The sequence below is a fragment of the Triplophysa rosa genome, linkage group LG18, assembly GCF_024868665.1.
Source record: "Triplophysa rosa linkage group LG18, Trosa_1v2, whole genome shotgun sequence".
In the NCBI taxonomy this organism is placed as follows: domain Eukaryota; kingdom Metazoa; phylum Chordata; class Actinopteri; order Cypriniformes; family Nemacheilidae; genus Triplophysa; species Triplophysa rosa.
Window position 1 is genome coordinate 10,998,418 of NC_079907.1, and position 21,632 is coordinate 11,020,049.

The following is a 21,632-nucleotide window of genomic DNA, read 5'->3' on the forward strand; positions in this document are numbered from 1 at the left end:
TCGTTATGTTTTGGTATTACTTGGTGACTGCTTGGCGAAAGTCCAGACTGTGGAGATGGGAACTGCCTACAGCACTCTGGACAATGGAGTCGAGAAGGAAAAGGAAGTTTGATTACGCCCGGTTGTGAATGATACCACATGAGAAACTGAGATCATATGTTTATATAATGACATTTAAAAAAGCACGTGTATATGCAGTATCTGCTATAAAAGCGTTAAATAACACACCAGCAAATTTTTAACGCCAAATCGATGAATGCCTGGAAAGGTGTAAAATAATAACAACTGGAGTATTTTATAAATATCAAAGGCTGTAAGATGGTAAATTTCACCAGCAAAATCCTCTAAAGAGACTGTAAAAATAGCAGGTTTTGCCCAAAAATTCCACCAAAACAAAGCCAAGACCATTTTCATTTCATGTTGTTTTTCCTGCAAATCCCACCAGTGTTTTTCAAACCCTCAAGCCACCTTCTGAAATTCTTTCAGGCTCCGGAGAGAAGCCGAGAGCCAAGAATAAGTTGGGGTAGAAGGAGAGCATTTGTATATAGTCAAAAGCAAACCCTCATCACTAATGAGAAATATGACCAAAGAGAACTGAACTTACAGGATACAAAACACTCCCCATATGACCCCATCATTTAAGGAGATAATCATTGAACAGGGCTTTGCTTATCTTGGAAGCAATGCGAAGAAATATTTGAAGTGTAACCTGAAAACATATTAAGTTCAGTGAAAGACTACCAATCAGCTTCCTCGGAGACCAAACAAACATGAAGAAAGTTGAGAACACTGACATTTAAAATGTATGTATTTGGAGAATTTTGCTTTTAAGACAGCCAGGTTAATTTACATTCTGATCTAATTAACTTCTCAGAACTTTACTGAAAAATTGTTACACCGTGTCTACACCGGACGCGACCGCGCCGCATCCAGTGTGGACAAAATGTTAAATTATAATGGGTTCTATAATGCGTTTCTAATGTCTATTGTCTTGTCGACACGGTGTAAGACGCAAAAGTGTTACTGTAACTCAGCTGGTTACTCATTTCCCAGTGAGCACACATACTCCTAAAACATACGTACTGTATGAGGTGAATGCACCGCAAATCACTTTGTATAAATACATAAATGCAATACAAATAATAATCAATAGTTTACAAATTTTTCCTACATTGCTTCGTTGGAGTACAAGTAAGAAAAAACGTAAAGGTCCAGTGTATGAAATTTAGCAGCATCTAATGGTGAGACTGTGAGTTGCAACCAACGGCTCACTCCACCCCTCCCTTTAGAAAAACTACGGTGGCTGACACAGGACTAAGATGTCGTCATGTTTACGCTTCTTTGTCGAAGGAGATAATGTATTTTGGAGACGCACTCTGTAGTTTGTCCGTTTAGGGATACTGTAGAAACAACATGGCGAATTTCATGCAAGGGAGCCAGCTTCACTATGTAAGGTCTTTATACACTTCTGAAGACATAGTTATTTATATTATATTGCATTACTGTCAATAGATCCTCCAAAAAATCACACGTTGGAAGTTTAATATTCTGTTAATCATTTGCATTAGTTCAATTAGCAGACGCTGTTATCCAAAATTTTACATATTTTTTTCATAATAGATAGAATCAGCTAAGGTGTGGGACAAAGTAACCAATGAAGAAAAAACAGAGGTACAGTTGGGCTAATTTCCAAATTATATTCAGGAAACAGTTACAATTCAGTGACCCCCAAAATTGCATCATTATGTGATCAACAAAAGTCCTCAACCCTTAGATGGCTTTTTGGTTAAACCAAAAACTGTCACACATAAAAGCACCTCAAATTTGTAGTCGGAAAAGGAAAATCTGAATGAAATAAAATGTTTGTAATTATGAATCATTTTAAGGGTATCCCTCATAAAATAAAAACGCCCTGGACACATAGCTTGCAGTGAAATATTCCGTGTAAATAAACAAAACCAACAACCCATAGATTTGGTTTAGTACTTAAACTGATATTTTGTATTACGTTACCTTTAACCCATAAAGACAAAGATGAGCATGCAGAAAAATGTTTGTAAACAGACTGAATACACACGCACACAGTATAAGCTCACAGTGCATTTCAGCTGTTTGGACACATCTGCCACAGCTTTGGGTGACATTACACCTGTGAAAACGCTTAAGGTTCATTCATGGCCCCTCTATATAACTTCCTTTAGCATCTATCCTTTTCCTGTCTCAGAGACCCCATGACCTTTCTCATTTTCTCATCCAGCATCTGAAGTTCAAGTGAAGTTTGAAAAGTGACAGATTTGCTGTTTTGCTCTTCCTCAGACTGAAAGTTGTAAGGTTAAGAGGCACGGTTTCAACTTTACTCTTTGACCTGTGACCTCATCAAGTCAAGTGGTAAAACCTACATGTACACTCCTGACAACTACCCAGCGCTCCCATAAGAACGAACATGCTTTCATCTTCTACTATCATCTTCCTCCCTTAGTAGTACTTGTCCTGTGACATGGGCTTAAAACACATGTACTTTTCCACTCTGTGTGCCAACATTCTCTAACTTCTCACTGTCTGTTTCCAGCCCATTCAAACCAAACAAGCTCACTGCTTTGAAGTTCTGCACTGTTCCCATGTCCTCTTCTATGCATCTGAGAGTTCACAAACTATCCTGTTCCATGAAGGACGGGTGAAATGAAAAAAAAAGATCACAAATAAAGAAGACAGCACATAAGAACCTATTAAAGACACAATGTAGTCAATAGACAAGAACAGTGAAACGTTTGAGGTGCGATATAAAAGAGACCATTTAATTGGCTAAAATGTTTTAGTTTTGTCACAGCCAGCCACCATGATTGGCTAATTGCTAGCTGGTTGCAACTGGGGGAGTTCTAGAGAGCGTCTGATTGGACAAAAATCTGTTTAGTGCAGGATGAGTCATCAATATTTTTGCTTTGTTTTCACCAAGGAGACATTCAGTTTTAAAGGGACAGTTCACCCAAATATAAAAAGTCTGTCAACATTTACTTACCCTCGAGTTATTCCAAATCTGTATAAATTTCTTTGTTCTGATGAACACAGAGAAATATATTTGGAAGAATGCTTGTAATGCTTGTAGTTACCATTACCTACCATAGTAAGAAACAATACAATAGTAGTCTAAAGTGCATTAGAACTCATTGATTCCTACATTCTTCAAAATATCTTCTATTGTGTTCAACAGAACAAAGAAATTTACACAGATTTGGAACAACTAGAGTAAATAATAACAGAATATTCATTTTTGGGTGACCTGTTCCTTTAAATCTAAAGAGCCGAATAATAGATGGTCCCAAATTTAACACATTTTAATTTCACATTATAGTTCGATTAGTTACTGTATGTACACTGGTTACAAGTAAACTTTTATTCTCACTGATGACGTCTTTCATTATGTCTCATTCAGTCATTAGGCCCCAGTGTTGGTATGGCAACGTAGAGAGGATGGAGTCTGTGTGTGATCGAGCTAAATTAAAACTTCACTTCTGCTCTATGAACGTCATTTACCGTTCAGAGGTTCTGCTCCACTGCTATGATTGCTGTTATCAGCCCAGCAACACAGCCATCAAGCTCCATTTTCACACCAGTCAAAGACTGCAATAAATCTTTGCTTCCTACGCCATATCATGACATGTGATCTGCAAAGTTTCCCTTTCATGTAAAACACTAGTGGTATGAAAAACGAGCTTAAGGTTTTCACAAAGGGAAAAACAACGTCTTGATGTTGGACCGTTACAGACAGCAATGTAGAAATAAACCCCTCATGTTCCCCTCTTTAAGCATTTTGGTCTTTAAAACTTGAGTTCTTCATTGCCGACTCTGAGGATGTCCTGTTCCCCGAGGAACATGTTTTACGCATATCACCTCCTGTGATTGGTGCTTCCCTTCTTAGCTGCAGTGTCTGCACCTTTGATCTTTAGAGAGTCTAACAGGTTTTTTATCCTTGAACTAGCAGGTTCCAGTTTTCTCTTCCTTCGACTTTTCACCCCTGCTCCTGAAGTGACTGAAGGAAGGAGAAGAGCGGCGAACCCCCACGCTGGGACAGAATCTGCTGTTTGGTTAGAACTTCGGTTAAGAACTTCGCCCTGCTGGAGGAGCCATGCGCTTTCCCGACAAAGCACCACGAAACGTTCTAGCTGTGTTGCATTAACATTCTTGCTAATGTTTAGAGTGATTTCAAACGGGTTCTGGATGTACAAAGCGGATGCTTCCGGTTTGATTTCCTCCTTTCCCTACCGGAAGGGTATAAAGAAATATATTTAGGCCTTGAGACACTCAAGTACACAAACACACACTGGCCATCTATACACAACAAGTGCCTACATTCCAGTGATCTTTCTGCAACATACACATGCACGAGTACACAAAACCATGCATTCGAGAAATGATTACATTTGGAATATTAAGATGTCAAGATGATAAGTGTGGCTTGTACATCTTTCACTTTAGACAGCAGGTGCCGAAGTGGTGCATGCATTGTTTTTCATTTCAGAAAGAAAAATTGATGGTCAGAGTGAGTAAAACATGACAGGGACAGAAAAAAGAAAACAAACAAAAAGGAAGAGTGTGTGAATTCTACCTGTCTAGAAAGATTCTTAAATAATCAAACAGCAAACAAGGACTTTTTAGTCATGGATGAAATCATGTAAACGTGGTAGGCATCAAAAGTAGAAAAATTGCAAGATCAAATGACACTTTTAAATGATTTTAAATCAAGAAATAATAAATCACATACAAGATTAGAAAATATGGTACAAAGTAAAAATCAAATATTTAAAAAAGAATTTGGACAAATGAAAAAACATGTCTGACTGTGAAAGAGACAGGACAGAGATGGATAAAATGATGTTTCAATACACAGATTTAATTGACTACATATCGCCCTCTGGTGGTTATTTGCGGAAGGCCCGTGAATACGTCAGCAGTGTCTGTTGTGCGTGCATGTGCGTGACATCAGTGGATGACTCACCTTCCTAATATTGATTGATGACTTTTTAAAGGGGAAATTGCCATAATATTCAAAAAACTCCTGCAACAGTTTTACTGTGGATGTGAATAAAAAAGGGTTTAATTAAAACCAGAAATGAATGTATTACAAAGCGTTACAGAAATGTTTATGCATGGATAGGAAAAAACCTTTAAACCTTTATGTTGGCATAAATAATCTGTTTACTTACATAATGTATCTGTGTTACTCTGCATTGTAATCTTGCTGAGGTCACTGACAATAGTGCAGTCATTACCTTCAATAACACAGTTATCTGATGGTCCTACAGGGAACACACACAACATAAATATAATGCGAGCGGCCTTCCATAGAGAGACAGATTCTGTATCACTATAGTGGAGCAAGTCTCCTTAACCCCAGCAGACTAGACAATAATTGTGTGGATAGCCTGTCAGCTCTAACGAGTGTCATACACTGATGCATGTCAGGCCAATATACTTTATTGGGGCCGCAGTGGATGAGACAGAATTGTCTCATAAAAGATCCACTCTCTCAGACACCACTATCTATCTATCTATCTATCTATCTATCTATCTATCTACAAACCCGATTCCAAAAAAGTTGGGACACTGTACAAATTGTGAATAAAAACAGAATGCAATGATGTGGAAGTTTCAAATTTCAATATTTTATTCAGAATACAACATAGATGACATATCAAATGTTTAAACTGAGAGAATGTATCATTTTAAGGGAAAAATAAGTTGATTTTAAATTTCATGGCATCAACACATCTCAAAAAAGTTGGGACAAGGCCATGTTTACCACTGTGTGGCATCCCCTCTTCTTTTTATAACAGTCTGCAAACGTCTGGGGACTGAGGAGACAAGTTGCTCAAGTTTAGGAATAGGAATGTTGTCCCATTCTTGTCTAATACAGGCTTCTAGTTGCTCGACTGTCTTAGGTCTTCTTTGTCGCATCTTCCTCTTTATGATGCGCCAAATGTTTTCTATGGGTGAAAGATCTGGACTGCAGGCTGGCCATTTCAGTACCCGGATCCTTCTTCTACGCAGCCATGATGTTGTAATTGATGCAGTATGTGGTCTGGCATTGTCATGTTGGAAAATGCAAGGTCTTCCCTGAAAGAGACGACGTCTGGATGGGAGCATATGTTGTTCTAGAACTTGGATATACCTTTCAGCATTGATGGTGCCTTTCCAGATGTGTAAGCTGCCCATGCCACACGCACTCATGCAACCCCATACCATCAGAGATGCAGGCTTCTGAACTGAGCGCTGATAACAACTTGGGTTGTCCTTGTCCTCTTTAGTCCGGATGACATGGCGTCCCAGTTTTCCAAAAAGAACTTCAAATTTTGATTCGTCTGACCACAGAACAGTTTTCCACTTTGCCACAGTCCATTTTAAATGAGCCTTGGCCCAGAGAAAACGCCTGCGCTTCTGGATCATGTTTAGATATGGCTTCTTTTTTGACCTATAGAGTTTTAGCCGGCAACGGCGAATGGCACGGTGGATTGTGTTCACCGACAATGTTTTCTGGAAGTATTCCTGAGCCCATGTTGTGATTTCCATTACAGTAGCATTCCTGTATGTGATGCAGTGCCGTCTAAGGGCCCGAAGATCACGGGCATCCAGTATGGTTTTCCGGCCTTGACCCTTACGCACAGAGATTGTTCCAGATTCTCTGAATCTTTGGATGATATTATGCACTGTAGATGATGATAACTTCAAACTCTTTGCAATTTTTCTCTGAGAAACTCCTTTCTGATATTGCTCCACTATTTTTCGCCGCAGCATTGGGGGAATTGGTGATCCTCTGCCCATCTTGACTTCTGAGAGACACTGCCACTCTGAGAGGCTCTTTTTATACCCAATCATGTTGCCAATTGACCTAATAAGTTGCAAATTGGTCCTCCAGCTGTTCCTTATATGTACATTTAACTTTTCCGGCCTCTTATTGCTACCTGTCCCAACTTTTTTGGAATGTGTAGCTCTCATGAAATCCAAAATGAGCCAATATTTGGCATGACATTTCAAAATGTCTAACTTTCAACATTTGATATGTTATCTATATTCTATTGTGAATAAAATATAAGTTTATTAGATTCGTAAATTATTGCATTCCTTTTTTATTCACAATTTGTACAGTGTCCCAACTTTTTTGGAATCGGGTTTGTATCTGGATGGATGGATATAGATAGATAGATTTTGAAGGTCAACTATTCCTTTAAGAGACCATTTCAAAATTATTGTCAGTTTTTCTGAATTTACTATTTGTAGGTATGCGTTTAGGTAAAATTATTATTTTTGTTTAATTCTGTGAACTACTAACAATATTTCTCCCAACTTTCAAATAAAAGTATTGTTTCTATTTACATTTATTTGCAGAAAATGAAAACTGGAAAAACAGGTCAAATAACAAAAAAGATGCTTTGCATTTTTTCAAACTGAAATACAGCAAAGGAAACACGTTCATATTCACTTTTATGCAATACAACTGTAATATTTGTACATGTATTTAGGAAAAGTTTAAAAAAATGTATGCGATAGCCTTGATTTTTTATCAGTTTTTATGTTTCTTGTCATGCTGTCAGTCTTTTATCTGTCTGGATGACTTTGTCACTACTCAGGTTTGATTTTGAAATGTTAAAATTCAACAGACAGACACTGGACTGGAATGGCCACAATACATCTAGAAATGCTGATTGATAATTTCAAACGGTCTCTTATTTTTTCCCACAGCTGTATATGTCTTGAGAATCTTTAAAAAAATATAATTCTTAAATTAAAAAAATGAAATCTATTTATGAGGAGAAACAGATAATAGAACATAACAGTACAATACACAAAGGAAATATGGAGAAGCAAAGCTGTTAAAAATTGTATATACCTGCCAATCCCATCAGCTGGTCCAGGGTGGGCAATATTGGAGGACTCCTCTGCTGTAGAAAGAACAGCACCATAACCGTTAAAGAGAAGTTGGTGATCCATGCACCTGGAATACTGCTTGTGATGGCATGAACTCGAGCCCAGCACCGCACGCTGAAAACCAGTTGCCGAACACGAGGGTCCAGGGTCCCATACAGGAAAAGCAGCTCTGAGCTCTTCATGGCCACCCTGCACACAAGAGAATGTTCTATTAAATCCTGTTTTGGGTTTTGCTAAACTAATTTGAGTCTCCTTGTACTTTGCACTACACCATCATACACTGATGACATGTGCCGTGACGTCGTCTTCATCATGTCTCATTCAGTCATTAGGCCACAGTGTTGGTATGGCAACGTAGAGAGGATGGAGTCTGTGTGTATGATCGAACTAAAATAAAACTTCACTTCTGCTTTATGAACGTCATTTACCATTCAGAGGTTCTGCTCCACTGCTATGATTGCTGTTATCAGCCCAGAAAACAGCAAAAAATAATCATGAGTTCTTGAACACTCTCCAGGTCAATACTCAAACAAACAGTCAATATGTGTCACAGCACCACAGCGTTTATACATTTCTAGGGATGTAACGATTCACCGTGAGCCGGTTGAAAATCGGTTATAATAAGTGACGATTCAAATCGGTTGAGGTGTGAACTGAATCGCAATACATTTTTTGAACAGCAGGGGCCGCTATTTTCACTGCAAATCTAAAAGTGGACGTGCTGATATTTCTTAAATGCAAAAAATCAAAGAAAAGCTCAGACAGTATTAGTTTGTTTATATTAAAGAGACTTTTTTATTATTAATTTGTTATAAAATTGCAGTTTAGTTTTGTTATTTGAAATAAAACATTATTTTATTATACAAAGAAACGTGAAGCATTTAAGAAATAATGCAAGGGAAGTTGTTCATTTCTAATTTGTTTCAACTCATTTTGTAAAAATAAATCGTGAGTAAATCGTGAATAAATCGCATCGTGAGATCAGAATCGTGACTCGCATCGCATCGCGAGCTGAGTGAATCGTTACATCCCTATACATTTCAGAGAAATTATACTACGAATAGTAAAAACCATGCCCTTTAACTGTTAAAGATCTTAAAATAGACAACAATGAGTAATCAAATGTCATCCACAAGTTCTATTTCAAGAAGAACGACATTAACAAATGAGTGTGAAGTGGGACTACCTGTGAAGATTAGAAGACAAGAGAACTATTTGAGAAACCTTTTGCTAGTAAAGGGTAGTAAACACACACAACCACTTATGGTAGCCTGTGTCTGCTTACAAAGACATCAGAAAAGCAAACTTTAAAAATGTAGTAAAGAAAAATATAATTTTGAGTTACAACATAGACAGACTAAGGAACTGGCAGGTGCAAGTTGTCATAATGCCTCGAAAAAAGTCTGGCTCCTATTTATGTGTAAACCCTTTTAACATTTTATTCGGTATTAAGTTGTTCTTATCCCGAGTATACATCTGTCACAATACACTCATCAAGGACAATTAAGCACCAGGCTTCTCACTGTATAAACTATATAAACAGCTGTGAATCCCCTTCTAACACACAAATCTACCCATAAGAGTTAGAATGACAAAAACACAGCAGGTTTCGGTGCGTTGCTTGTACGTCACGTTCTAAATGGAGGCATCAGGGTGACCTTTGTTTTGAGGAAGTACAAATAAGTGTGAGATGAACTCGACTTTCTTTAATGCCCACATCACAACAGTTTAAAAATATATTAACAATTGCTTTCCATCTTAGCTCTAAAAATCGTTTCGTCTCTTAGTTTAAAATGCAGTTTGAGTGTGTATAATAACGTCAAATGTAATTCAGCAGATAGATACACAAATACAGAGGCTATTAGCTTAGCTACGTTAGATTTTATCCAAATTAAATGTAAAATCAAAGGTGGCAAGTTTTAAACATATATGTCTTTTGATAAATCAAATCTGTTACCTGTTATTAGCAGTGAGGTCACACTGAAAGCCAGAGGGTTGGTGAGCAAAGCGTACAAGAGGACATCGGGCTTGGAGAATTTTCTGGACCCCCACACATCCAGGGCCGAACTTGTCTACACATTCCCCAATGACTGAGAGGATACTTTGTGTGACAACCCGCTCCGATGCCCCTCTCTTTACCTGGTACTCCAGAGACAGACCTGAGCCCTGCTTAACACATGATTTAATAATGAATCTATTAAAAAGTATTGTAAATTAATTTAACTATTAACTTAATTTAACTGTAAAATGTAGCTTAATATTTTTGTGTCCTAATAACAAAGGTAAAAAGCAACAAATTACATCAATTCCGTCTGATTAAAAAAACTAATTCTACAGGTTGCCAAAGTGAGATCATCACTCAACAAAAACGCACTGTTTTTTGGTTTGATGCATAGATGCCATCGAGGTCCAGAAACATGTCAAGGTCACAACCCAATTTGCCAAAGCTGTTGACGGTGGAGCCAAAAGGCCTGATAATGCATTCTGGGAAATATGCCCCAGCTATGTCTCTGAGCAGAGAACAGACCAGGAAGCGCAGGCTGATGTTCTCTTCTGTTAGCTGTAAGGCCTTGGTTAGACACTGCAGTTGCTCATCTATCTGGGGATGAAATAAGGAAAACATTCTTATTGTCCTCAGAAGTAAAACTGAATGGATCAGTGATGGTTCACCCAAAAATAAAAACTTTGTCATCATTTACTCTCCCTCTTGTCATTTCAAACCTGTAAGACTTCCTTCCATCCGCAGAACACAAATGAAGATATTTTGAAGACTGTTGTTAACTGGACCCCGTTCACTTGCATTGGTTTTGTGTCCATACAATAGAAGTGAGTGGGGTCCAGTGCTGTACGGTTACCAACTTTCTCCAAAATATCTTCTTTTGTGTTCTGCGTAAGAAAGAAAGTCATACAGGTTTGAAAAGACAAGAGGGTGAGTAAACGATGACAGAACTTTCATTTTTGGGTGAACTATCACTTTAAAGTCAAGATTAAAGTCATTACTACATAACAAACTCTGAACACAACTTCCACTTTATAGATTTATCAGCCTTTATGAGCCTAAACATACACCTTTAAGAAACCTAATAAGACATGGTTTTAAGAAAAACAAATAGATCTTGTTTGCTATGTCACTTACACTGTCCTGTTCAGAGAGCAGTTTGTTAAGGTCATTGATGGATGGTGGGGACTGCTCCTGGAAATTGGGTATAGGATGACTGCCAGACCCAGTTTGTTTGAGTGAAAGCAAACGGGATTTGAAGGGAACAGCAGATTCATGTTGAACAGCTGGTATGTTTGTGCTCTCCTTCAATGACGCGATGCTCTCTCTGCTAGAGAATTCAACAACCGCATATGTTCCCTATAAACAAATAAAACATACATCATATGGTAAAATACGGTATGACAAGTTACACATATATTATGTTGATCTGATTTGATAACGTTACAATAATTTCACACCGACTTACGTAGCTACTGTAGAAGAAGTGCTTGTTGATTGTCCCGTGTTTAGAGAGTTCATCTAAAAACTTCTTTTCATTGATTTTAGCCGGGCAGCTGATCAAGACCGACCTTTCAGCCTGTTCTCTTCTTTCTTCCTGAATTGCTTGAAACGACGTACTCCCTTTTGCTTTCGAAATGGAGAAAACAAAAGAGGAGCAAGCAGGTGGACACTCGGGTTAATGAGAGTAACGTTACGACAATGCACATCATCATTTTCATTAAATACAGAAATGAAAGATGAGTTTTCGTTATGCTTGTACATCTACAGAACTACAATTATACCGGCTGTGGATGCCTGCTTCACTGTGCGGGATTTCAATGCTGATGTAGACGTGGCCAATCTTCTTTGTGTTTGAGGTACCACTCCATGACAAAGTTAAATAAGCTTCCCCGAACCCCTCACATGTAACCTACACACACCGAAGGAGGCCGCCATTGTTGAATTGAAACGGGCGCATGCGCAAACATTTACTGTACGGTGGCTGCGAGGAAAGATTTTCCGGTTTAGGGGAAACCCGAATGGTAAGATGACTTCGCCTGTCACAAAGCGCCCTCTTAAAAACTAATAAAGTACTTTAATCACATATTTTACATTTAGGACAGATTATGCTTTTCGTGATACGTATAATTGTATATATAATACTTTCTCTTGCGCAAAAGGATAATGAAGATGAAAGCGAATGACAGCTTTCTTATCTTCCATGGAAGATTCTGACAGTGGCAGAACAGAAGAGATACGTGACCCGTGAATGAGAAAATACCTCTCACGAACAGAAAACGAAACCGCAGTTGACGTATGCGCAGTGCGGAGGCGCGCATCTCACGCTACAGAATATGTTTGAGCGTCAGCGTACAAGAGTGTCAGTGGGAACTATGGACAATCGGAGAGCATGTGCCCGGCTGTGATTCACCTATTAAAAGGTAAAAAACTACGTTCATCTTCATAGATATTAAAATTAGTTTTATATGATTATTTTTGGTTGTTTGTTTAATAACTGTTTAGTGTCCGTTGCTGTTAAATCAAATTGGGTCTCAAAATCTGTTGCGCTGCTTGCTTGTGTAGTAATTAAAGTAGGCGCGTAGCCTACTGCAAAAATCCTGCGCGTGTTTATAATGTCCGAAACTGTTTGGCTGCGTCATTTTAGCACAACGAAGTTACTCGCGGCTACTGATAAGTGCAAATATTGTGTTTTTATTATTACTGAATAAAATTGTGAAAAGTAATTTTCTGTAATTTTCGAAACGTTTTATGTATTTTGCTTGTGGGTGTTGCTGACAACCTCACTGATGAAAACGTTATTATCCAATTTGTAAATCAATTCATGCTGGCTCATCTTAATTTAAAAAAAAATAAATGTTAAGGTTAATTTTCTGGTAGATGAAGAACTGCTGTTCTAGGTGTTTCCCACCCCTCTAAACCTCCCCTCACTTGCAGGCAAAACAGAGCAAGCAAGCTGATCAGGAAACATACCTGACCACACTTGTAAACACACATATGGTGCTTTCTTTGAAACAGCATGGATGCATGCACACTATGGCACAGGTGGTGAAACGGGTGCATATGTATTTTTTCCAGAATTGAGTCAACGATGGAGTACAAGAATGAAAATTATGGAATAGAACTGCTTCTTGCTCACATGAATATTGAAGATTTCATCCAGGAGGCTGATCATTTTTACTGTGTTGGCGAGGAGGTGGAATCGAGCATCTCGTTTGACGAAAGTTTCTCACAAGACGACATGGATGAAGAGACACCTGGCATGGGAGAGTCACGTGACCTAATCTCACATGCGCAAAAACTTGGAAAGGTCCGTTACGGAACGTCATCTGAACTTTTGGACTTTGTGAATATGGTTTCAAATACCCCATCTTCTCTCTTGAACGTGGGTGAAGAAGTGGGTGTCTTGCTAAACAAGGTACAAGCTTTCGTCATATCACTTGATTCTCAAATGAACCAACAGTTCCTGTTGCAATGTGAAGAATTGTTGGCTCAGTTAAAGGAAATTTTATTTGCATATCATACTTGTTTGACTAGTTGTTCATACTCATGCTCTTGTTAACTCCTTGTTTTGTTCCTGCAGACAGACATGATCATTAAGGAGGGGCATTACCGCATTGACTTGGACGTTCTTCTGTTTCCATGGAAACTGACCTATAAGCCTCAAGGGCCTGGACATGTTCCCAAAGGCTCATTTGGGAAAGTCCATTTGGCCCAAGACACCAAAACTCGTAAACGAATGGCATGCAAACTAGTAAGTCCAGGAATGCAGAAATGTTTCTTTTATTAATCGCAACAGTTTTGGGGGTTTTGGCAAAGGTGGTTGTTTTCAAAAGCATCTGTGTGCTTTTGTAAGTACAGGAGAAAAACAACTTTTGTCCTGTGTTGAAAATTTTAGTTGTAATATGCACTACAAGGATTTAATGCGTGAAGTTGGTAGAAAACATGATCAGAAAACCAAACCCAGTCGACACATGATACTGTAGTTTTTCCCTAATGTCTTGCGACCATCTTATGCATCAGCATGTGTTGTTCATGTGAGTCCATAAAGATTCGTGAATAATAAAAAATAGCTCAAAAAAGAGAAATACGTGCAGAAACTAGACCCAATGTATCAAAAAGGGAAGAACACATTGTAGGAAGTAACCCAATTTCTCTAAAATGCTCCGAGGGTCAGTCGGCAGCCTGCAGTGTATCAACAGAAACTGAGAATGGTTCTAACGTACACAGGAAACCTGAAAGAAACGCCCCTGTGGAAACACTCTGCCCACAGAGACGCAGACTTGGAGCGCAGATGTCTAGTGGCACAAGTTATTTAAGACTTATGGTTAATTTCACAGGATGCTTTTGTATTTGAAAATAAACCTCAGTGTGGACCATTTTTTATGACTCGTGCTGAAATACAGAGACGAAAGTGGCTAATGCAATAGAAAAAAATCAATTCTAACATACAGTACACAGAATTTCTGAAATTTATTTAAGAAAAATATTTCATTTTATTTCATTTAAATAGATGCACTGATGTGGCGAACAGTACTGTGATTTTTGTAACATAGTGAATATATTTGGGGAGGTGCATTCATTGATCATAGATGGAAAAAATTGCAGCATTGATTCTATATACCTTAAAAACCTTTATATATTTTGCTTTTTACTATGTATTCTCTCTGGTGTTCTTGTAAAACGATGCCATGTTTAGTGACCACATGGAATGTATAAAGCAATGCTTAATATTTTACGTTCTTTATTTTCAGATTCCTGTAGAGCATTTCAAGCCTGCTGATGTTGAAATCCAAGCCCGGTTTCGTCATGAGAACATAGCGGAGCTCTATGGGGCGCTGCTGTGGGAACAGACTGTGCACTTGTTCATGGAAGCAGGTGAAGGGGGCTCGGTTCTGGAGAAGCTGGAGAGCTGCGGTCCTATGAGAGAGTTCGAGATCATTTGGGTCACTCAGCAGGTTCTGCGTGGCTTGGAATACCTGCACTCTCACAACATTATACACCACGACATCAAACGTAAGGACTCTATTAACATCATCATAAACATTTTTCATAAACAAAAAAACATTTACGTTACCTCATCTGCTCTAATGTTTCAAAACACTTTTAAGTCTTTAACCACCTGTGGGTCAACAGCAGTTCAGGACTTTTTCATTGTAACCACAGGTATTTAAAAACAGCTGACAGGCATGTACTTAAACCATCATTTTTTAACGCTTGCCTCGAATACAACAGAGATGCTCTGTAGGTAAATCAGGTAACATGTTTATGTGGTCAAGAAAAGTATTCACCTTATTAACAGAACCTAAAACTAGGTCACAGAGAGGAAGCAGCAGTGTTGTGACTGACAGGGGGCTGGCGAAGAGTTTTTGACCCTTCAACGCTTAAGAACACAATTTAATGTAATGCGGTGAGGTTGTGGTCAATAACATTCTGTTGCCGTGAAGTCATACCCGAGAGCCAATCGGAACACAGGATCGCGACTCATGACTTCTCAACTCGTGTCTGGAATTTCCAGTCAGGAGAGAGACGCCAAACGTGATTGCTCACATGCATTAGTCAGCAGCCTGACAGTTTAACTGCTGGTTTCAGACTCGGTAACATTGACAGGCTTACTTGAAGAAAAGAGAGATAGCGGCACGATTTTGTGAAATGAATGACCAACCACAATGGCCTGCCTTGTGGTTTTTATTGGTGGTCATGACATTTGGCTTGAAAAAGAAACTTGTTATTTCTCTGAATTGCGAAATATGAGCGGAACGGAAGAAAGGGGGTTTTGAGATGAAGATCTGGAGATGTGTTTTACCCATCTCATGAGTTATGTCCCTACTGTAATTCTAGAAAACAACTTGCAGCACATACAAGAAAGCACCACTCTTGGCACTTTATCATTGCCTCAAGATGTGATTTCTTCTTTTGCAAAAAAAAAAGATAAAAATTTTTTTAAATTACTTGCTTATGAAAGCAGAAGTGTTTGATGTGTCTGACTGTAAATTCAGCCCTGAAGGCATAAACTAAACTCTCCGTCTGTTCATGCAGCCAGTAATATTGTGCTGATGTCTGCCAAAGCTGTGCTGGTGGACTTTGGGCTTACAGTACAGATGAAGGATGACATATATGTTCCCAGAGACCTACGTGGCACAGAGGTGAGTGTCTATAAAATCACTTTGCAGAAAGTTTGCACACTTCAGTCTTACCATGTTCTAGATTGTGTTTATATGAAGATTTATTGTAAATACAAATTTAGTTCCTGGTTGTGCTGTGGAAAGATGCCTTAAGAGGGAATGTCGGCGAATAAATGTCTTTTATGCGTCACAATGCACATTAAAGCACACCTCAAAACGTTTTCTTCCTGTTAGCTCACACTCTGTCAACTACGAACTCAAAGTAGCTTTAGTATTGACTTTTGGCCCATTTGGAAAGTCCAGCATGATTCAACCAGGATTGAAGATTTCCCCTCAGATACAATACTAAAGTTGTTTACTGTGGTGCATTACATGGTGTTACATCACCAGATATTCACTTTTTTTGTGTGTGGAGATGCACAAAAGTGCATTATGGATGGCACATCGCCAGATAATTACTAGAATCATGTTTTATGCCTCAATGACCAAAAGGAACTTGGTTTCACATTTATCACTCCACACTGTGCAGCACAGTGCTGGTGTTCAATGTTTTTATGTGGGGATGCACAAAATTGCGTACCATGGACAGGAAATGTTAAGCCTTCGGAGAATTCAGTGTTGTGGTGTTTCAACATGCATGTTTTTTGTTGCATTTTTTTTGTCGTATTTCTTCTATTTAGATGTACATGAGCCCAGAGTTGGTTCTATGTCGGGGACACAACACAAAGACTGACATCTACAGTCTGGGAACCACGATCATACACATGCTCAGTGGCAGTCCTCCGTGGGTTAGGAGATATCCCCGAACAGCCTACCCCTCTTATCTCTACATAGTGAGTGTGCTTTCTACTTTTTGTTATAGTGTTTTAGACTTATGTATTGTTTGCATATATCTTAGCATACCATAAGTACACGTGAGTAACTGTAACAGTATGGGGGAGTCCCTGGTTGCAGTGAAACCTCATTATGAGTCTGTCTGTATACATTGACCACAGAGCAAAACTCAGAAATGCCATGTAGCCTGATGTCACCACTTGATAACATCTTATGTAGTTCTTTCTGTACAGTTTCCTCAAAACCCTTAGGTCGAACTAAAAGGTTGTGTAACATTTATGTCAATGCAATAGATAACCCAAACTAATACTTTAATGAAGCATATACATATTGGCAACATTTAAAGTTATATTTTTTATGAACTAACAAAGAACAATGTTCTAGATGAAAAATATAAACAATGCTTTAAAAAGTGTTATTCATTGTAAGTTCAGTTTAGTTTTTTCCTCTTTTAAAAACCATAAGGCATACTTGTAACTTGTGAGCTGTCATAAGTTCTCCTTTCTATGACGAGCAGTTTCCAAACTATTTTTCTTTCTCTGACATCAGCAGCTTTAGCTTCCTGTGTTTTGCACATTATTAAGGGATAGTTCATCCAAAACATTCAAATTATTTTATCGTTTATTCACACTCATGTCATTCCAAACCTGTATGACTTTCTTGGGTCTGCAGAACACAAAGAAGATATTTTGAAGAACATAGGTGACCAAACAACATTGGACCCCATTGACTTCTATTGCATGGACATAAAATCACAAACATTTTTAAAAGCTCTTCTTTTGTGTTCCACGGAAGAAAGTCCCATATACATGTTTCGAACGACGTGAGGGTGAATAAATACTGCCAAGTGTTTTATTTTTTGGTGAACCATCCCTGTTTAAGAGTCTCTGATAAAAGCAGAATGTAATCCATGTCCTCAATTGGGGAAGTGTTCAGCATATTTGGATTAAAGCTCAACCTGGTTTTAGTTCCCTTTCTCACATCACACCTCCTTTCTGTGTAAAAATTCATACAATGTCTCTTCGTTGCAAATGGTGTCTCTCTGAGCTGCTTATACTGTAAATGCACCTATGACTGCTTTTGACATTCTGGTCTCTCTGTCACCAGATCCACAAACAAGCTCCTCCTCTGGAAGACATACCAGAAAGCTGCAGCCCAGCGATGCGCAGGCTTCTGGTGCATGCACTTGACAGAGTACCCACCTGCAGAAGCTCTGCAGCCGAATTACTGCACGAGGAGGCCCTCCATCCATCTCGGGAAGACCAGCCACGCTGTTGGAGCCTGGACTCTGCGCTGGAGGATGGCACACACCCGCTGTTACGACAGCTCAGTCAGATTTCGGAGAGCACCCAAGGTACTTTATACAATACACACACATACACTACATCCATATTATATTGTTTAATCAGATTCTTTGAATAGCATGCTTGCGTTTTTCTTTTTTCAGACTCTTCCCTGTATACCGAGGACTCGGGGCATTCTAAGAAGAAAGGATCCCTCTATATTGATCTGGGTGCCTTGGCTGGTTACTACAGTGTGGTTAGGGGGCCACCAAGCAACGAGTATGGCTAGATGAGGAGGATTTCTGTGCATTTTGTCCCGAGGGAGACTGGAGTATTTCTATCGTTTGCTTTTATAGAAATGCTCGCAATATTGTTGGAGTGGAGGACAACACATCCACAAGATAAATCAGATGCTTCAAAGATCTTCAGTATTGAGGAACTAGGTGAGGAAACTGTATGATGGATAGGACAAAGCAGACATTGACTGGACAATGAGGTGGATGTCTTCTGTAACGCAACAAACATTCAGATCACACCTTGAAGATGTGAAATAATGGTCATTGTTGTCATTCTTGGTTATTTGGTGCGGGCACACAATTTCATTTTCCAAAATGCACAAAAATATAATGACATCATACTGTAATGTAAAATCCAACTTATGATGTATGGTTGATGTTTATGGTATTTAGAGTAATCACTGTAGCAGGGCTACATGAATTTATGATGTATTCGTTTTTTTAGCTGAGTGCAGGGCTTGTGATTTAAATTTACATCCTATAAAATAATGCATTATCATTGTTTAATGTTTGACCATGGCAATGCTAGGTGTGAAATGAATATAATGAAATATTAATCATAATACAAATCTACTGATATTGGCTGTATTGTAAAAAGAAAGATGTTTTGATATTGTTCAATGTGATTTCATATAAGTCTGCCAGTTTAACTCCATTCAGTCATTGATTTCAAATTTGCAAACCCCATGTTACAGCTCTGAGCCTTTAAATAGCTTTAGCTGAGATTCCTGGTCAATACATCCATTGTAAAGATAAGAGGTGCGGAAAAAAGCACACTTCATCAATGATTTTTCCCAGAAGTTATGAAATAATGCTCTTTTTCAGACAATACTGGAAAACATCTCAAGTTTTTGTTCCCATGGAATGTGGTTTTGTTGAGTAGTTGCAATGCAAGTCATGCATCTGGACTCAAATTTTCCCATTGCTGGCAATGGAGGTTTAAAGATGAACCTTTATCAAGTATCTATTAAAGAAAGTGTTTATAATAGTGACACACATATTCGTCGAGTTTTTTGTTATTACTGAAACTCTTGGCCAGTGGTTCTCTATAGCTCTGTTCTGCTATTTGATGCGTATTTATCTATTTGAAAGAGCTGATCCTCTTTGTATCATCCCCTGAATAAGAATAACCCCTGTTCCTATTGGCCTAATAGTGTATCGCTCTCTTTTTTGTTGTTGTTATAATCCATGGGCTTTGTAATATTTGAATGTTTTTGTATATATAGGATACACATACAATGTTGTTATGCTGTCTTTGATGTTTTTTTGCACAAAATAACGCTTTCCGCTTTTCAAGGTTATGCTGCCAGATAACACGTTAAAATGACACTATAACTTATTTGAACAAGAGGCTTCTTCAGAAATGTTCAGTCATTTTGGAAAGACCACAGAAAACACCCGTCAAAAATGATAGTATCTCCAAAGATGAAGGTTACTCTCTATTTTGTGTGATTCATCGCTGCAAGTTTTGGAAAAACATGTTTAAACCAAGAATAATGTTTTTTGAATATGAATGAACAAGTTTTTTTTAACATGACAGTAATAATAGTTTCTTTTAATTATTCATATTGTAGCTTCTTGTCAAGCCAGTACGTGCAGGTGTAAAATTCTAATTCAAATTTTGGTTGCTGATTATGATAAAAGTGTTTTTGTTTTTTAGCAGGCCGCTTCAATTTCAGTGACAATGTTTCCTGTTAGCTTTCTCTGTGATCAGAATGGAGAAGTGCAACTCAACAACAGGTTTTCATAGGTTATGCATAACCAAACAAGGAAGTGAAAACATGCTGATGCAAAATAACAGAAAATGTCTTGCATATAACAGACCATAAGTGTGTACTATTTGTGATTTGAGAATACAATATATCATTAAAAAACACTTGCATAATGCATAACACAGGCATAATGTTTTCTAGTTAGGGACTGTGCACAAGTGTTTTCACTTGAGTCATCACTACAGAGAAAGTGTGTTTGTGTGTGTCGGAGAGAGAGCACACATGGTCAGCAGAGTTTAATAGTGCAGGAAGTGGGTTTCCCCCTGCTGATAAGCATTGGGTTTAGGGGAGTTGCATTCCCTGACCTTTCTATTGCAGAGTGAGAAATGACACATAAAGGGACATTAATTTCCGCAACTTGCACTTGTGAACCTACACCCACATATGCCACTGATATGCATTAACATTGAGAATGTAATGATATTTTGTTAAACTAACCATTATACAAACTTGCTGACATTGTTAGACATAACGCATGTGGCTATTTGTATTAATGGGACCAACTAAAGCCGTCTTTTTGAATTATCAAACCTGTCCAAAAAATAAAAAATCATGTGTAATACTGTACATCCTAAAATCACTTTGACAAACTAATTGTAAAAGTGTGTTAATGCTTTTGTGAACTGTCAGAAGAAAAAAACTAGCAGATAGGAAGATGGGAAGGGTACAAACAAAGGGATATCAAGTTTGAACATAGATGGTGCTTCTGGTACAGCATAGTGTAGTACCTTGTGGCCATATCTCATAATTTTGATACACAGTTCCTGAAAGTGCCCACATATGGATTATGGGATTTTTGTTTATTTGCCGACGTAATATTTTAGGACATAACAAAACTACCTCAAAGAACAGCAAGAAAAGAAAACCATGTTGTAACCTCTTATATGCAGCTAAAGAAGACTTTAATACAGTTTGACCTCTCTGAATCAGTTTAGCTAGCAGTTTATTATTAGCAGTTTGAGAGCATTTTTCTTTCAAATAAATAAATAAACAAACACCTTGAATTAAAATTCTTGAATTTTACTTTTGGATAACATTTTATAGGCTATATACATCTGTTTACCTTTTTTTTAAGAATAAATAATAGAAAAAACTGTGAGAAATATATAAAAATTCGCTATTGTGTTTTATTGGGTTAAACTAAGTCAAGATCAATGAAACTTGTCCAAAAAAAGTCAATTTTACACCCAATAAACTCATATCTCCACAAGGGGTCAGTATAAGATTGTTCAATGCTAAGGTGCCTAAACAGGACCATATTTATTTCATTTCGATTAGACGTTTACAGTGTGCCCCAGGCCGATTTAATGTAGGACAAACCAGAACAAAATAAAAATGTGTAATAGTCCTGCAGTTGGCAACTATTTTCACACTGTTATTTCCATTGAGAATAATTATTGTCT

The 21,632-nt window shown here is 38.1% G+C and overlaps 2 protein-coding genes across 2 annotated transcripts; one reads left to right on the plus strand and one right to left on the minus strand.

Moving 5' to 3' along the window:
* Nucleotides 1-3,406: 3,406 nt before the first annotated feature.
* Nucleotides 3,407-11,857, minus strand: mtpap (mitochondrial poly(A) polymerase). Its single transcript, XM_057359229.1, has 9 exons — nucleotides 11,842-11,857; nucleotides 11,388-11,548; nucleotides 11,057-11,278; nucleotides 10,295-10,519; nucleotides 9,878-10,089; nucleotides 7,883-8,109; nucleotides 5,202-5,294; nucleotides 4,994-5,067; nucleotides 3,407-4,256 (listed from the first exon to the last, which is right to left on the minus strand). Exons 1-9 carry the CDS (start codon nucleotides 11,855-11,857, stop codon nucleotides 3,885-3,887), a joined length of 1,602 nt encoding a protein of 533 aa, XP_057215212.1. The 3' UTR covers nucleotides 3,407-3,884.
* Nucleotides 11,858-12,156: 299 nt separating this feature from the next.
* Nucleotides 12,157-20,762, plus strand: map3k8 (mitogen-activated protein kinase kinase kinase 8). Its single transcript, XM_057358729.1, has 8 exons — nucleotides 12,157-12,342; nucleotides 12,998-13,337; nucleotides 13,503-13,673; nucleotides 14,674-14,935; nucleotides 15,959-16,065; nucleotides 16,725-16,877; nucleotides 17,986-18,232; nucleotides 18,326-20,762. The coding sequence occupies exons 1-8, from the start codon at nucleotides 12,218-12,220 to the stop codon at nucleotides 18,448-18,450; spliced, it is 1,530 nt and encodes a 509-aa protein (XP_057214712.1). The 5' UTR covers nucleotides 12,157-12,217; the 3' UTR covers nucleotides 18,451-20,762.
* The last annotated feature ends 870 nt before the right edge of the window (nucleotides 20,763-21,632 follow it).

Coding starts and splice junctions, on each gene's coding strand:
- mtpap (XM_057359229.1), bottom strand. Junction 8,110..9,877: donor GACCTCACTGCTAATAACAG/GTAACAGATTTG, acceptor TCTTGTGTGCAG/GGTGGCCATGAAGAGCTCAG. Junction 5,295..7,882: donor CCAGCTGATGGGATTGGCAG/GTATATACAATT, acceptor TGTTCCCTGTAG/GACCATCAGATAACTGTGTT.
- map3k8 (XM_057358729.1), top strand. CDS start 12,218: ATGCGCAGTGCGGAGGCGCGCATCTCACGCTACAGAATATGTTTGAGC. Junction 13,338..13,502: donor TGGGTGTCTTGCTAAACAAG/GTACAAGCTTTC, acceptor TTGTTCCTGCAG/ACAGACATGATCATTAAGGA. Junction 14,936..15,958: donor TATACACCACGACATCAAAC/GTAAGGACTCTA, acceptor CTGTTCATGCAG/CCAGTAATATTGTGCTGATG.